The sequence below is a fragment of the Nerophis ophidion genome, linkage group LG09 (genome assembly GCF_033978795.1).
Source record: "Nerophis ophidion isolate RoL-2023_Sa linkage group LG09, RoL_Noph_v1.0, whole genome shotgun sequence".
Taxonomy (NCBI): domain Eukaryota; kingdom Metazoa; phylum Chordata; class Actinopteri; order Syngnathiformes; family Syngnathidae; genus Nerophis; species Nerophis ophidion.
This window is the reverse complement of record NC_084619.1, coordinates 51,616,534-51,632,246: the sequence shown is the minus strand read 5'-3', so window position 1 is coordinate 51,632,246 and position 15,713 is coordinate 51,616,534. Positions and strand designations below refer to the sequence as shown.

The 15,713-nt window shown below is 44.5% G+C and overlaps 2 protein-coding genes across 4 annotated transcripts in view; one reads left to right on the top strand and one right to left on the bottom strand.

Moving 5' to 3' along the window:
• Positions 1–1,408, bottom strand: part of camkmt (calmodulin-lysine N-methyltransferase) — a 369,036-nt gene extending 367,628 nt beyond the window's left edge. The window contains exon 1 of the mRNA XM_061911211.1: positions 1,047–1,408. Coding sequence (XP_061767195.1) covers positions 1,047–1,208 — 162 coding nt within the window. The 5' untranslated portion in view covers positions 1,209–1,408. The remainder of the gene's footprint in view (positions 1–1,046) is intronic.
• A 38-nt stretch (positions 1,409–1,446) lies between these two features.
• prepl (prolyl endopeptidase like) overlaps positions 1,447–15,713 on the top strand; it is a 39,548-nt gene continuing 25,281 nt past the window's right edge. Inside the window, exons 1-7 of one of the 3 annotated variants that reach the window (XM_061911208.1) lie at positions 1,456–1,787; positions 1,862–1,981; positions 5,226–5,295; positions 13,615–13,780; positions 13,853–13,923; positions 13,986–14,112; positions 14,177–14,393. In XM_061911208.1, coding sequence (XP_061767192.1) covers positions 1,563–1,787; positions 1,862–1,981; positions 5,226–5,295; positions 13,615–13,780; positions 13,853–13,923; positions 13,986–14,112; positions 14,177–14,393 — 996 coding nt within the window. In that variant the 5' untranslated portion in view covers positions 1,456–1,562. Of the gene's footprint in view, positions 1,788–1,861; positions 1,982–5,225; positions 5,296–13,614; positions 13,924–13,985; positions 14,113–14,176; positions 14,394–15,713 lie in introns of all 3 variants that reach the window. The other 2 variants (XR_009808175.1, XM_061911207.1) reach the window with 2 other exon arrangements.

Here is a 15,713-nt window from a genome sequence, read left to right as displayed (position 1 = left end):
AGAATTGAAGCTAAAGATGGTGTACAAATAAGAATATAGACTATATTGCCAAAAGTATTTGGCCACCCATCCAAATGATGAGAATCAGGTGTCCTAATCACTTGGCCCGACCACAGGTGTATAAAATCAATCACTTAGGCATGGAGACTGTTTCGACAAACTTGTGAAAGAATGGACCGCTCTCAGTGATTTCCAGCGTGGAACTGTCATAGGATGCCACCTCTGCAACAAATCCAGTCGTGAAATTTCCTCGCTCCTTAATATTCCAAAGTCAACTGTTGGCTTTATTATAATAACATGGAAGAGTTTGGGAACAACAGCAACTCAGCCACCGAGTGGCCGGCCACGTAAACTGACAGAGAAGGGTCAGCGGACGCTGAAACGCAAAGTGTCACAGAGGTCGCCGACTTTCTGTCAGTTGCTACAGAGCTCCAAACTTCATGTGACCTTTCATTCAGCCCACGTACAATATGCAGAGAGCTTCATGAAATGGGTTTCCATGGCCGAGCAGCTGGATCTAAAACATGCATCACTAAGTCCAATGCAAAGTGTCGGATGCAGTGGTGTAAAGCACGTCACCACTGGACTCTGGAGCAGTGGAGACACATTCTCTGCAGTGATGAATCGCGCTTTTCCATCTGGCAATATAATGGACGAGTCCGGGTTTGGAGGTTGCCAGGAGAACAATATATTTCAGACTGCATTGTACAGAGTGTGAAGTTTGGTGGAGGAGGAATTATGGCGTGGGGTTGTTTTTCAAGATTTGGGCTTGGCCCCTTAGTTCTTGTGAAAGGAACTTAGAATTCTCCATGGATAGAAAATGGATGGATGGATGGGTTAGGAATGGGATGGCACTTCAAGTTCATGTGTAAGTCAAGGCAGGTGGCCAAATACTTTTGGCAATATAGTGCAGCAAAATCATCAATTAAAGGACAATATTAAAAACGGAGGACACTATGTTCCACTTTGGTCCAGACACCCATTTGTGTTCATCTTTTGTCGCCTAATGACACTGGCAGCGTTATTGCATTAAAAGTGAGAATTACTTGTCTAAGTAGAGTCCATCTTGCTCGGGCGACATCTGCAGCGACGCCATCATGAGACGCTTGGGGATTAGCATCAGGCGACATGTCCTCATGGAGACTTGTCCTCCCGAGCGACGCGGCGACGTTCGTCTTCTCTCCGCGACCGGCGGAATCTCTCTCCATTGTGTCTTCTAATACGGCGTCGGTTGAATTGTCACAGTTAATAACGGTGCAGGTGGGAAATAAGAAATGTTTAAAAAAAAACACTACGAAAACTACAGCGACAGCACATTAGGCTAAAGTGGAGTCGCCTGTTGAAAAAGATTCACGCCACTTCCGTACACTATCCGCGCGTGAGGCATTGTAGTCAATTTTGCAGCAATCGAACTCAATACTCAGTAGGGAAGCAGTGAACAAGCAGCTTTGGCATCGACTGCTTTAGTCTGAATAATTTTTCTACGTCATCCGCAGCCGGCATTGTTTCGGGAAGAACGCTGGCTGTTGTCACCCACTATAACGTCAACACGTGCAATTTTTATGAAACAACCGGATAAAAATGCTTATTTGTACGCGTGTGCCTTTGCATTCGGTGATTTGGCAAGTTTAAACCGACTTAATTGTCTTCCAAGTTACACAATAAAGACGAAAAGCCCAACAATGTCCGTTGTCGCCGTGTTGCGTTCAATGACATTTCGTTCACGTTTTAGGCGGATTTGCTCTTTTCGCCGCTTTCTTCCATCCGTCCTGCGCCATCATTCCACGGTAAATTTTTCATTTGTTGCACATTTTGTGGTTCAGTGGATCACGTTTTGACTGGGTGTGGGTTTCCATTTCAGTACACACCAGTGGCTCACCTCAGTCCTGGTATTGAGAGATACAAGGACTTGCAAGCTTCTTTTAAGAGACACCTGAAGGCATCATACAACAGTTTCTCAAACACACCTGACTACTCAGAGGTATGTTTCGCTCTCTCACCTCCACCCCCAGACCACCTTCTTATAGCATAATAAAAGCCTACTGAAATGAAATTTGCTTATTTAAACGGGAATAGCAGGTCCATTCTATGTGTCATACTTGATCATTTCGCGATATTGCCATATTTTTGCTGAAAGGATTTAGTAGAGAACATCCACAATAAAGTTCGCAACTTTCGGTGCTAAGAGAAAAGCCCTGCCTCTACCGGAAGTCGCAGACGATGACGTCACATGTTGATGGCTCCTCACATATTCACATTGATTTTAATGGGAGCCTCCAACAAAAGAGCTATTCGGACCGAGAAAACAACAATTTCCCCATTAATTTAAGCGAGGATGAAAGATTCGTGTTTGAGGATATTGATAGCGACGGACTAGAAAGAAAAACACGATTGCATTGAGACGGATTCATATGTTTTTAGAGACATTTACTAGGATAATTCTGGTAAATCCCTTATCTTTCTATTGTGTTGCTAGTGTTTTAGTGAGTTTAACAGTACCTGATAGTCGGAAGTGTACGTCCACGGCCGGGTGTTGACGCGCAGTGTCTCAGGGAAGTCGACCGCAGCTGTATGGGCGGCAGAAGCTCAGCTGATATCCGGTAAGAAGCGACTTTTTAACCACAATTTTCTCACCGAAACCTGCTGGTTGACATTCGGTTGGGATCCATGTCCGCTCTGATCCATAGTAAAGTTTCACCTCCGTGAATTTTAAACAAGGAATCACCGTGTGTTTGTGTGGCTAAAGGCTAAAGCTTCCCAACTCCATCTTTCTACTTTGACTCCTCCAATATTAATTGAACAAATTGCAAAAGATTCAGCTACAAAAATCTCTATAATACCTTGTAATTATGCCATTAAAGCAGACGACTTCCAGCTGTGTGTGTGCGCAGCGCTCATATTCCTAACAGCCTGTGACGTCACGCGTACACGTCATCATTGCGCGACATTTTCAAGAAAAAACTCCCGGGAAATTAAAAATTGCAATTTAGTAAACTAAAAAGGCTGTATTGGCATGTGTTGCAATGTTAATATTTCATCATTGATATATAAACTATCAGACTGCGTGGTGGGTAGTAGTGGGTTTCAGTAGGCCTTTAAAAGCCTACTGAAATGAGATTTTCTTATTTAAACGGGGATAGCAGGTCCATTCCATGTGTCATACTTGATCATTTCGCGATATTGCCACATTTTTGCTGAAAGGATTTAGTAGAGAACATCGACGATAAAGTTCGTAACTTTTGGTCGCTAAAAGAAAAGCCCTGCCTTTACCGGAAGTATGTGCGCGTGACGCATACTTGCCAACCCTCCTGGATTTTCCGGGAGACTCCCAAAATTCAGCGCCTCTCCTGAAAACCTCCCGGGACAAATTTTCTCCCGAAATTCAGACGAAACTGGAGCCCACGCCCACTCCAGCTCCATGAGAACCCGACTCAATGTTGTGACCCTCTTAAACAGGACTATACTGCCATCTACTGTACATACAATAGAATGTCTGTTCTGAAGCCCACAGTAAAGAGACGTAACTTCATCACGTCGCCTGGTTATTAACTCCAACCCAATATATTACACCGTCGACGAGCAAAATGAAGAAATACGCTTGCAAGTTCCAGAACGATTGGAAACAAGAATTTCAGTTTATCCAGGAGAGTTCGAAGGGGAAGGGGTATGTTGCCTGTAAATTTTGTAGAACAGACTTCTCCATTGAACACGGTGAATGGATATACTCAGCCATGAACGGTCAGTCAGCAAAGCACAAAGCATCCGCAGCGCAGCATCGTTCACAACCCGGTATTATGGCCCACCTCGCAAAATGGAGACTCGATGGTGTATCTTGAGCTGAGACAAAGATGACTATGCTGATAGCTGGAAGCAACATCCCGTTCTCATTTGCGGACGTCTCCAACAAATCCGTGAAGGATGTTCCCGGAATCGGACATCGCTCGCCAATACGCAAATGGCAGAACAAAGGTTACTCAAATAGTGAAAGGTAAGTCTTGTTGTTGTTTTTTAGTAACCAGCAATCACAGTACAGTTAGTAAAACAACTGCGTTTTTATTACTGTGTATTAGATATGTGCCGTCTGAAATTCAAGTATTTATTTTATTTATATATATATAATAAAATATATATATATAGCTAAATTCACTTAAAGTCAAGTATTTCATACATATGTATATATTTATATATATATACATATATGAAATATATATGAAATACTTGAGTTGGTGATTTATACGCCACCCCTCTTAACCACGCTGCCTTTTAAACAGCTGCTGCAGGACGACGAATAATCCAATGATTTCTCCGGTAGGATCCATCCATCCATCCATTTCCTACCGCTTATTCCCTTTTTGGGGTCGCGGGGGGGCGCTGGCGCCTATCTCAGCTACAATCGGGCGGAATGTGGTGTACACCCTGGACAAGTCGCCACCTCATCGCAGGGCCAACACGGATAGACAGACAACATTCACACTCACATTCACACACTAGGGCCAATTTAGTGTTGCCAATCAACCTATCCCCAGGTGCATGTCTTTGGAAGTGGGAGGAAGCCGGAGTACCCTGAGGGAACCCACGCATTCACGGGGAGAACACGCAAACTCCACGCAGAAAGATCCCGAGCCTGGATTTGAACCCAGGACTGCAGGAACTTCGTATTGTGAGGCAGACGCACTAACCCCTCTGCCACCGTGAAGCCCTCCGGTAGGATATATATCACAATTTCCCCATCCAAAAACATGCTGGTTGACGTAGAGAAAACATGTTCGCTTGACCGCTCTGTGTTAAAGCTTCACAACAAACAAAGAAACACCGTCTGTGTCGCGGTGCTAAAGACAGCTGCAATCCTCCACTTTCCACCAACAGCATTGTTTTTTATAGTCTCCATTATTAAATGAACAAATTGCAAAAGATTCAGCAACACAGATGTCCAAAATACTGTGTAATTATGCAATTAAAGCAGACGACTTTTAGCCGTGTTTGGTGCAGCGCTAATATTTCCTTACAGTCCGTGACGTCACACCAACGCGTCATCATTCCGCAACGTTTTCAACAAGAAACTCGCGAGAAATTAAAAATTGCAATTTAGTAAACTAAAAAGGCCGTATTGGCATGTGTTGCAATGTTAATATTTCATCATTGATATATAAACTATCAGACTGCGTGGTCGGTAGTAGTGGGTTTCAGTAGGCCTTTAAAATGTAATTCCTTATGATGTGACACAGGTGTATGGACGCCATCATGTTTACTTCATTGAAGGAAACTGCATCTACAGAATGGATAAAAAGAAACAAGGTAAGCAATAGCGTTGTCACGATACCAGAATTTCAGCTGTCGATAATGATATAAATCCATCCATCCATCCATACATTTTCTACCGCTTGTTTCTTTTGGGGTCGCGGGGAGTGTTGGAGCCAATCTCATGTTAATACAAAAACATGTATACTGAAATACAACATGGTTATGGTGTCAGTTTATTTCAAACATGCAGACAAATTACAATATGATACATAACATATTTCAAGTTCCTCATTACAGCATGTCCGAAAAGAAGTAGGAAGAAGCAGAGCTTATTTAATCCTACCCCTTTTCGCATCATAGCAATTTCTCACACATTTGTTTGTACTCAATCAGTATAAGTAAATAAATATGTTGACAAACGAGTAAGTAGATAATTATTAAAGCATTGTTTAATAATTATCTACTCATATGATCCACTTCAAGAAACTCTTCAAACTGGAAGTGTTTACAAAGTACAAAAATGAAGAACCATGATAAACATTCTGATTTTACTCACCCATTCATTCTCAAAATAATCTGATTTATCTCATCGTATGGAATAAAACTTACTTCACCAATATTTATTTATTTATTTATTTATTTGTATTGTGATTACTTATTACTTATGGAGTATACATTGTGAATACATTGAGAACAGGAAGTGAACAAAAGTTTTAGCAACTGTTATGTAATGAAAAGGGGTAGGATTAAATAAGCTCTGCTTCTTCCTACTCCTTTTCGAAGATGTTGAAAAGAGAAACTGGAAATTGTGATGTATCATGTTGTATGCTTGCATGTTCGAAATAAACTCAAACTCAACTCAACTCTAACTTAGATATTGGGTTTCACTATGTAAAGTGCTTTGAGTCACTAGAGAAAAGCGCTATATAAATATAATTCACTTCACTTCAAATGAATAAATAAACTGTTGATAAAGTTTTGATAAATAAAATAGTTAAGTGATTTATAATTCTCATTATGAGATTAATTAGATGATCTAATTTCTTAATAAGGTTGAAAATGTTTATTAGGATTCTTATTTACTTGAACTTTGTAAACACTTTTGAGTTTATTTAAGTGGACCATAGTACATTGTTTATTAATCCCCTCCATAATTTAATTCCACATACGGATTTGCTAAAGTTTTTAAGTGCTGTACGGGCATGCAAATGTTTTGAATTAGATTTTTCTCTCAAGTTATCAGGGTTTCCCTTAAACAGCCAAGATACCTGTGGCTGTGGGGACGTGGTTATGGTAATTTGCATAATTTGCTATGATGATAGGATTTTCTTTAAAAATTCTTAAAAATGTATACATACATTTAAAACAAATCGTTTTTTATTAATTAACATATATTTTTAATCGTTTTTGCCACGTTTTCAATTGTAGCTGCTTTTTGTACAAACCCTGTTTCCATATGAGTTGGGAAATTGTGTTTGATGTAAATATAAACGGAATACAATGATTTGCAAATAACTTTCAACCCATATTCAGTTGAGTTAGCTACAAAGTCAACACATTTGATATTCAAACTGATTAAATTATTTTTTTTGCAAATAATCATTAACTTAACAATTTGATGCCAGCAACACGTGAAAATGAAGTTGGGAAAGGTGGCAATATCCATCCATCCATCCATCCATCATCTTCCGCTTATCCGAGGTCGGGTCGCGGGGGCAGCAGCCTAAGCAGGGAAGCCCAGACTTCCCTATCTCCAGCCACTTCGTCTAGCTCTTCCCGGGGGATCCCGAGGCGTTCCCAGGCCAGCCGGGAGACATAGTCTTTCCAACGTGTCCTGGGTCTTCCCCGTGGCCTCCTACCAGCTGGACGTGCCCTAAACACATCCCTCGGGAGGCGATCGGGTGGCATCCTGCCCAGATGCCCGAACCACCTCATCTGGCTCCTCTCGATGTGGAGGAGCAGTGGCTTTACGTTGAGCTCCTCCCGGATGGCAGAGCTTCTCACCCTATCTCTAAGGGAGAGCCCCGCCACCCGGCGGAGGAAACTCATTTCGGCCGCTTGTACCCGTGATCTTATCCTTTCGGTCATGACCCAAAGCTCATGACCATAGGTGAGGATGGGAACGTAGATCGACCGGTAAATTGAGAGCTTTGCCTTCCGGCTCAGCTCCTTCTTCACCACAACGGATCGATACAACGTCCGCATTACTGAAGACGCCGCACCGATCCGCCTGTCGATCTCACGATCCACTCTTCCCCCACTCGTGAACAAGACTCCTAGGTACTTGAACTCGTCCACTTGGGGCAGGGTCTCCTCCCCAACCCGGAGATGGCACTCCACCCTTTTCCGGGCGAGAACCATGGACTCGGACTTGGAGGTGCTGATTCTCATTCCGGTCGCTTCACACTCGGCTGCGAACCGATCCAGTGAGAGCTGAAGATCCCGGCCAGATGAAGCCATCAGGACTACATCATCTGCAAAAAGCAGAGACCTAATCCCGTGGCCACCAAACCGGAACCCCTCAACGCCTTGACTGCGCCTAGAAATTCTGTCCATAAAAGTTATGAACAGAATCGGTGACAAAGGACAGCCTTGGCGGAGTCCAACCTTCACTGGAAACGTGTCCGACTTACTGCCAGCAATGCGGACCAAGCTCTGACACTGATCATACAGGGAGCGGACTGCCACAATAAGACATTCCGATACCCCATACTCTCTGAGCACTCCCCACAGGACTTCCCGAGGGACACGGTCGAATGCCTTCTCCAAGTCCACAAAGCACATGTAGACTGGTTGGGCAAACTCCCATGCACCCTCAAGAACCCTGCCGAGAGTATAGAGCTGGTCCACAGTTCCACGACCAGGACGAAAACCACACTGTTCCTCCTGAATCCGAGGTTCGACTATCCGGCGAAGCCTCCTCTCCAGTACACCTGAATAAACCTTACCGGGAAGGCTGACGAGTGTGATCCCACGATAGTTGGAACACACCCTCCGGTCCCCCTTCTTAAAGAGAGGGACCACCACCCCGGTCTGCCAATCCAGAGGTACCGCCCCCGATGTCCACGCGATGCTGCAGAGTCTTGTCAACCAAGACAGCCCCACAGCATCCAGAGCCTTAAGGAACTCCGGGCGGATCTCATCCACCCCCGGGGCCTTGCCGCCGAGGAGCTTTTTAACTACCTCAGCGACCTCAGCCCCAGAAATGGGAGAGTCCACTACAGATTCCCCAGGCACCGCTTCCTCAAAGAAAGACGTGTTGGTGGGATTGAGGAGGTCTTCGAAGTATTCCCTCCACCGATCCACAACATCCGCAGTCGAAGTCAGCAGAACACCATCCGCACCATACACGGTGTTGATAGTGCACTGCTTCCCCTTCCTGAGGCGCCGTATGGTGGTCCAGAATCGCTTCGAAGCCGTCCGGAAGTCGTTTTCCATGGCTTCCCCGAACTCTTCCCATGTCCGAGTTTTTGCCTCCGCGACCGCTAAAGCTGCACACCGCTTGGCCCGTCGGTACCCGTCCACTGCCTCCGGAGTCCTATGAGCCAAAAGAACCCGATAGGACTCCTTCTTCAGCTTGACGGCATCCCTCACTGCTGGTGTCCACCAACGGGTTCTGAGATTACCGCCACGACAGGCACCAACAACCTTGCGGCCACAGCTCCAATCAGCCGCCTCGACAATAGAGGTTCGGAACATGGTCCACTCGGACTCAATGTCCCGCACCTCCCTCGTGACATGTTCAAAGTTCTCCCGGAGGTGTGAATTGAAACTCTCTCTGACAGGAGACTCTGCCAGACGTTCCCAGCAGACCCTCACAATGCGCTTGGGCCTGCCAGGTCTGTCCGGCATCCTCCCCCACCATCGCAGCCAACTCACCACCAGGTGGTGATCGGTAGAAAGCTCCGCCCCTCTCTTCACCCGAGTGTCCAAAACATAAGGCCGCAAATCCGATGACACAACTACAAAGTCGATCATGGAACTGCGGCCTAGGGTGTCCTGGTGCCAAGTGCACATATGGACACCCTTATGTTTGAACATGGTGTTTGTTATCGACAAACTGTGACGAGCACAAAAGTCCAATAACAAAACCCCACTCGGGTTTAGATCCGGGCGACCATTCTTCCCAATCACACCTCTCCAGGTTTCACTGTCGTTGCCAACATGAGCGTTGAAGTCTCCCAGTAGGACAAGGGAATCACCCGGAGGAGCACTTTCCAGTACTCCCTCGAGTGTACCCAAAAAGGGTGGGTATTCTGAACTGCTGTTTGGTGCGTAAGCACAAACAACAGTCAGGACCCGTCCCCCCACCCGAAGGCGAAGGGAAGCTACCCTCTCGTCCACTGGGTTGAACTCAAACGTACAGGCTTTGAGCCGGGGGGCAACCAGAATTGCCACCCCAGCCCGTCGCCTCTCACTGCCGGCAACGCCAGAGTGGAAGAGGGTCCAGTCCCTCTCGAGAGAACTGGTTCCAGAGCCCTTGCTGTGCGTCGAGGTGAGTCCGACTATATCCAGCCGGAACTTCTCTACCTCGCGCACTAGCTCAGGCTCCTTCCCCCCCAGTGAGGTGACGTTCCACGTCCCAAGAGCTAGCTTCTGTAGCCGAGGATCGGACCGCCAAGTGCCCTGCCTTCGGCTGCCGCCCAGCTCACAATGCACCCGACCTCTATGGCCCCTCCTATGAGTGGTGAGCCCATTGGAGGGATGACCCACGTTGCCTCTTCGGGCTGTGCCCGGCCGGGCCCCATGGGAACAGGCCCGACCACCAGGCGCTCCCCATCGTGCCCCAACTCCGGGCCTGGCTCCAGAGCGGGGCCCCGGTGACCCACATCCGGGCGTGGGAAATCTGGGTTCATTTCGTTGTAATTCCATAGAAGTCTTTGAGCTGCTCTTTGTCTGATCACTCACCTAGGACCTGTTTGTCTTGGGAGACCCTACCAGGGGGCATGAAAACCCCCAGACAACATAGCTCCTAGGATCATTGGGACACGCAAACTCCTCTACCACGGTAAGGTAGCAGCTCAGAGAGGAGCAAATAATCATTAACTTAACAATTTGATGCCAGCAACACGTGAAAATGAAGTTGGGAAAGGTGGCAATAAAGACTGATAAAGTTGAGGAGTGCTCATCAAACTTTTATTTGGAACATCCCATAAGTGTGCAGGCTAATTGGGAACAGGTGGGTGCCATGATTGGGTATAAAAACAGCTTCCCACAAAATGCTCGGCCTTTCACAAGAAAGGATGGGGCGAGGTACACCCCTTTGTCCACAACTGCGTGAGCAAATAGTCAAACAGTTTAAAAACAACGTTTCTCAAAGTGCAATTGCAAGAAATTTGGGGATTTCACCATCTACGGTCCATAATATCATCAAAAGGTTCAGAGAATCTAGAGAAATCACTCCACGTAAGCAGCATGACCAGAAACCAACATTGAATGACTGTGACCTTCGATCCCTCAGACGGCACTGTATCAAAAACCGACATCAATCTCTAAAGGATATCACCACATGAGCTCAGGAACACCTCAGAAAACCACTGTCACTAAAGACAGTTCTTCGCTGCATCTGTAAGTGCAAGTTGAAGCTCTACTAAGCAAAGCGAAAGCCATTTATCAACAACATCCAGAAACGCCGCCGGCTTCTCTGAGCCAGAGATAATCTAAGATGGACTGATGCAAAGTGGAAAAGTGTTCTGTGGTCTGACGAGTCCACATTTCAAATTGTTTTCGGAAATATTCGACATCGTGTCATCCGGACCAAAGGGGAAGCAAACCATCCAGACAGTTAGACGCAAAGTTCAAAATACAGCCTCTATGATGGTATAGGGGTGCATTAGTGCCCAAGGCATGGGTAATTTACACATCTGTGAAGGCACCATTAATGCTGAAAGGTACATACAGGTTTTGGAACAATATGTGCTGCCATCTAAGTGCCGTCTTTTTCATGGACGCCCCTGCTTATTTCAGCAAGACAATGCCAAGCCACATTCAGCACGTGTTACAACAGCGTGGCTAAGTAAAAAAGACTGCGGGTACTTTCCTGGACGGCCTGCAGTCCAGACCTGTCTCCCATCGAAAATGTGTGGCGCATTATGAAGCGTAAAATACGACAGCGGAGACCCGGACTGTTGAACGACTGAAGTTCTACATAAAACAAGATTGGGAAAGAATTCCACTGTAAAACTTTAACAATTAGTTTCCTCTGTTCCCAAACGTTTATTGAGTGTTGTCAAAAGAAAAGGTGATGTAACACAGTGGTGAACATGCCCTTTCACAACTACTTTGGCACGTGTTGCATCCATGAAATTCTAAGTTAATTATTACTTGCAAAAAAAAAAAGTTTAAGCGTTTGAACATCAAATATATTGTCTTTGTAGTGCATTCAATTGAATATGGGTTGAAAAGGATTTGCAAATCATTGTATTCCGTTTATATTTACATGTAACACAATTTACAAACTCATATGGAAACGGGGTTTGTACTACGTACTTTGTTAAGATTTTTTTAAGGTTTTGAGGACTCTTAATGATTTGAAAAAAATTATGAACAACGAGCAATAAATCCAGCATCTTCCTCTGGTGTTATTATATAATATGCTCGGGTTGAAGTCATTGTCTTGCGGTTCCACGGATATGCACGTCAAAGTATCCAAGCGTACAGAGTTGACAATAGATTTAATGTTTTTCAACACAACCATCAAATGACACACTTTCTTCCAAAACTTTCCAGTCTCTCTCCAAACTTCCTCCTTCTCCTACACCCGGCCTCTCACTGTTAAAGACAAGATGATTAGATTAACTCGTACCACCTGTGAAATCTAATCACCTATCAGCTGTGTCTCGCCGTCAGCACATGCCCCGCCCCTGCCCGATGGTGCTTGTCCTCAGAACTATGGACAGCGGCAGTGACTTTTGCTCTTGCAGGCAGCGCTGGCTACAATCTTCCCCCACAACTTGTGTTTAGAGATTCTACTACTGTCCCTCGATGTCCCTTGACTAAAGAGACTGAAGTGAGCATGACATCACACTTGCTTTGCACTGTTGCTCTAGTTGGACTTTCTCTTTTTAAAAGCCACCGCTGTCCTGTTTAATATTTGCACATTTTGTAGATGGCTGTCCCCGGGTGTATTTGCAATATATATAAAATGTGCCTCGCAATACGGAGGTCCTGAGTAGTCCTGGTTTCAAAACCGGGCTTGGGATCTTTCTGTGTGGAGTTTGTATGTTCTCCCCGTGACTGCGTGGGTTCCCTCCGGTTACTCCGGCTTCCTCCCACCGCCAAAAACATGCACCTGGGGATAGGTTGATTGGCAACACTAAGTTGGCCCTAGTGTGTGAATGTGAGTGTGAATTTGGTCTGTCTATTTGTGTTGGCCCTTTGATGAGTGGGCGTCTTGTCCAGGGTGTACACTGCCTTCCGCCCGAATGCAGCTGAGATAGGCTCCAGCGACCCCGAACGGGACAAGAGATAGAAAATGGTTGGATGGATGGATAAAAATCACGCCAACGTCACAGACATGCTGACAATGCTCCAAACAATGGCGTGCATTTTGTTGACATCCGGCTTCGGTAGCGCGGTTTTCACTGATCAAAGTCTTTTTTCAGTGATCAGGTTTTGGTACATCATATGTCAAAACTGCAAAAATAGTAGCCTCTATAGATATATATATATATATATATATATATATATATATATATATATATATATATATATATATATATATATATATATATATATATATATATATATATATCAATTCATTCTGTAATGACCAGCTAATGTTTTTTGTTTGTATTTGATGTCAGTTTTTGGTATGTTTACAAACACACCGTCCATGCCTGAAAGGTGATTGGCGTAGAATTAGGAAACAAAGATTTAAGGAGACGAACGTGTTTTCATGGGAGGTAAAACCGGTTGGAATTGTGCCGTTGTTTGTTATCATAAGATTGGTAATAAAAGTAAAAAATAGCGTCTTACTTTGTGTGATTTCATCTGGTGGCTACAATATATTATACTATTTTAATTCGTTTTCAAGTACAGGTATGAATACAAAGTTATTAATCGTGATTACAATATCAATCAAAATAATCGTGGTTTTTATTTTTGCCACAATCGTCCAGCCCTATTTGTGACAGGCTTCCAGGAATATGGGAAACATTGGCTCAATAATCACATGTGTGAAGTCATGTGGATCACCAAAGAAAAAGTGTTGTACATTATTCGATACTGTCGATACAGAAAAAAGCAGATATCAGTGTATTTCTTGCATGTTGGTATCGAAGTATCGATACGCTTGACCACCCAAGTAAGCAAGTATGAACAGTTTCTAAAAACCAATATGTGGATCAGTATTGATAAACTCAATACTTGCAGGTGAGTCAAAACCAGAGCAGGTTGTTCACCTGGGACAGATCCCTGTTGGTGAGGAAGACGATGAGGAGACAAGACCTGAAGAGTGGACGGTGCAGAGATTGCGTCTGTCCCCTCAGGAGAAGCATCTTGCCGTCACAGTAAAGGCACAACACAAGCAAGCTTTAAGGTCCACAGAAGAGAATATATCACACGTGAGTTATTTTGCACTGAAATTATGTTTTTTGACGATGTCACTCAGGTGTGTGCTGGTGAAGCTCGGACTGAAAAGATCTCGTGTTCTCCTCACACTGGACCACGTCTTCAGCTTCGGTGCGCTTTGGATCACACTATTTTGAGTAATGTCAAGGAGTAACAGAAGTGTGTCTTCCCAGAGTGGGCCACAGATGAGGTTTTGTTCTACACAAGCCAAGAGGGTCTGCGGTGCCACAGAGTCCACCGTCTGGACTTGACGCCGCACGGGAGCAACGTACGATCCGTCTACCAGGAATCCCAACCTGAGTGGGTGAAGGAGATGTTTGTTTTTGCCGCGCCGTCTTTTACGTCGAAAACTGTCCCCTCCTAGTGTGTTTGTGGAGGTGGTCCTCTCCAGAAACCGACAGCTGCTCACCATCAACAGCAGCAGCAGGACCAGCTCAGAGGTTCTGATGGTCAATGTCTCCGATCCCGGTCTAGAACCCGTCATGGTTCAGCCGCGCCAGCCGGGGCTGTTGTACCACCTGGAGCACTGGAGGCGGAGCTTGATCGTACTCGCCAACACGGGGCCTGGCCAGGAATATCAGGTAGGAGAGTGTCAATTACAATTCATTTAGATCTACAGTATTTATTCAGCCACCGATTGTGCAAGTTGTCCCACTTAAAATGATGACAGGGGTCTGTAATTTTCATCATAGGTACACTTCAACTGTGAGAGACAGAATGTGAAAAAAAAAATCCAGGAATTCACATTGTAGGAATTTTAAAGAATTTATATGGAAATTATGGTTGAAAATAAGTATTTGGTCAACCATTAGAAGCTCTCACTGATGGAAGGAGGTAGGGATTTTAAATAATTTGTTTGTAAATTATGGTGGAAAATAAGTATTTGGTCAACCATTCAAAGCTCTCACTGATGGAAGGAGGTTTTGGCTCAAAATCTCACAATACATGACCCCATTCATTCTTTACTTAACACGGATCAATCGTCCTGTCCCCTTAGCAGAAAAACAGCCCCAAAGCATGATGTTTCCACCCCCATGCTTCACAGTAGGTGTGGTGTTCATGGGATGCAACTCAGTATTCTTCTTCCTCCAAACACGACAAGTTGAGTTTATACCAAAATGGATACATGGATGATACAGCAGAGGATTGGGAGAATGTCATGTGGTCAGAGGAAACCAAAATAGAACTTTTTTGTATAAACTCAACTCGTCATGATTGGAGGAAGAAGAATACTGAGTTGCATCCCAAGAACACCACACCTACTGTGAAGCATGGGGGTGGAAACATCATGCTTTGGGGCTGTTTTTCTGCAAAGGGGACAGGACGATTGATCCGTGTTAAGGGGCCATCTCACGATACATGGGGTCATGTATCGTGAGATTTTGAGCCAAAACCTCCTTCAATCAGCGAGAGCTTTGAATGGTTGACCAAATACTTATTTTCCACCATAATTTACAGATAAATTCTTTAAAATTCCTACAATGTAAATGCCTGGATTTTTTTTTCACATTCTGTCTCTCACAGTTGAAGTGTACCTATGATGAAAATTACAGACCTCTGTCATCATTTTAAGTGGGAGAATTTGAACAATTGGTGGCTGACTAAATACTTTTTTGTCCCACTGTACGTTAAAAGGACAAAATATTACAAACAGTCCTTAAAAGTGGGCTTGGCCTGGAGGAGGACTTTGGCAAGTATGAAAGACCGCCCACAAATCGGCACATTCTGAAGAGACATTCAGAAAACAAAATCTATAATATATATCAGTAGTTATTCAAAGTTTTTTCACATGATGTAACACCGCAGAAAAAACTTGGCTCTCCAAGTACCACCACAATGACCAGCTTTAAAATACAGTAGCATAACAAGTATAATATTTTTGGCCACTGTAACATTACACA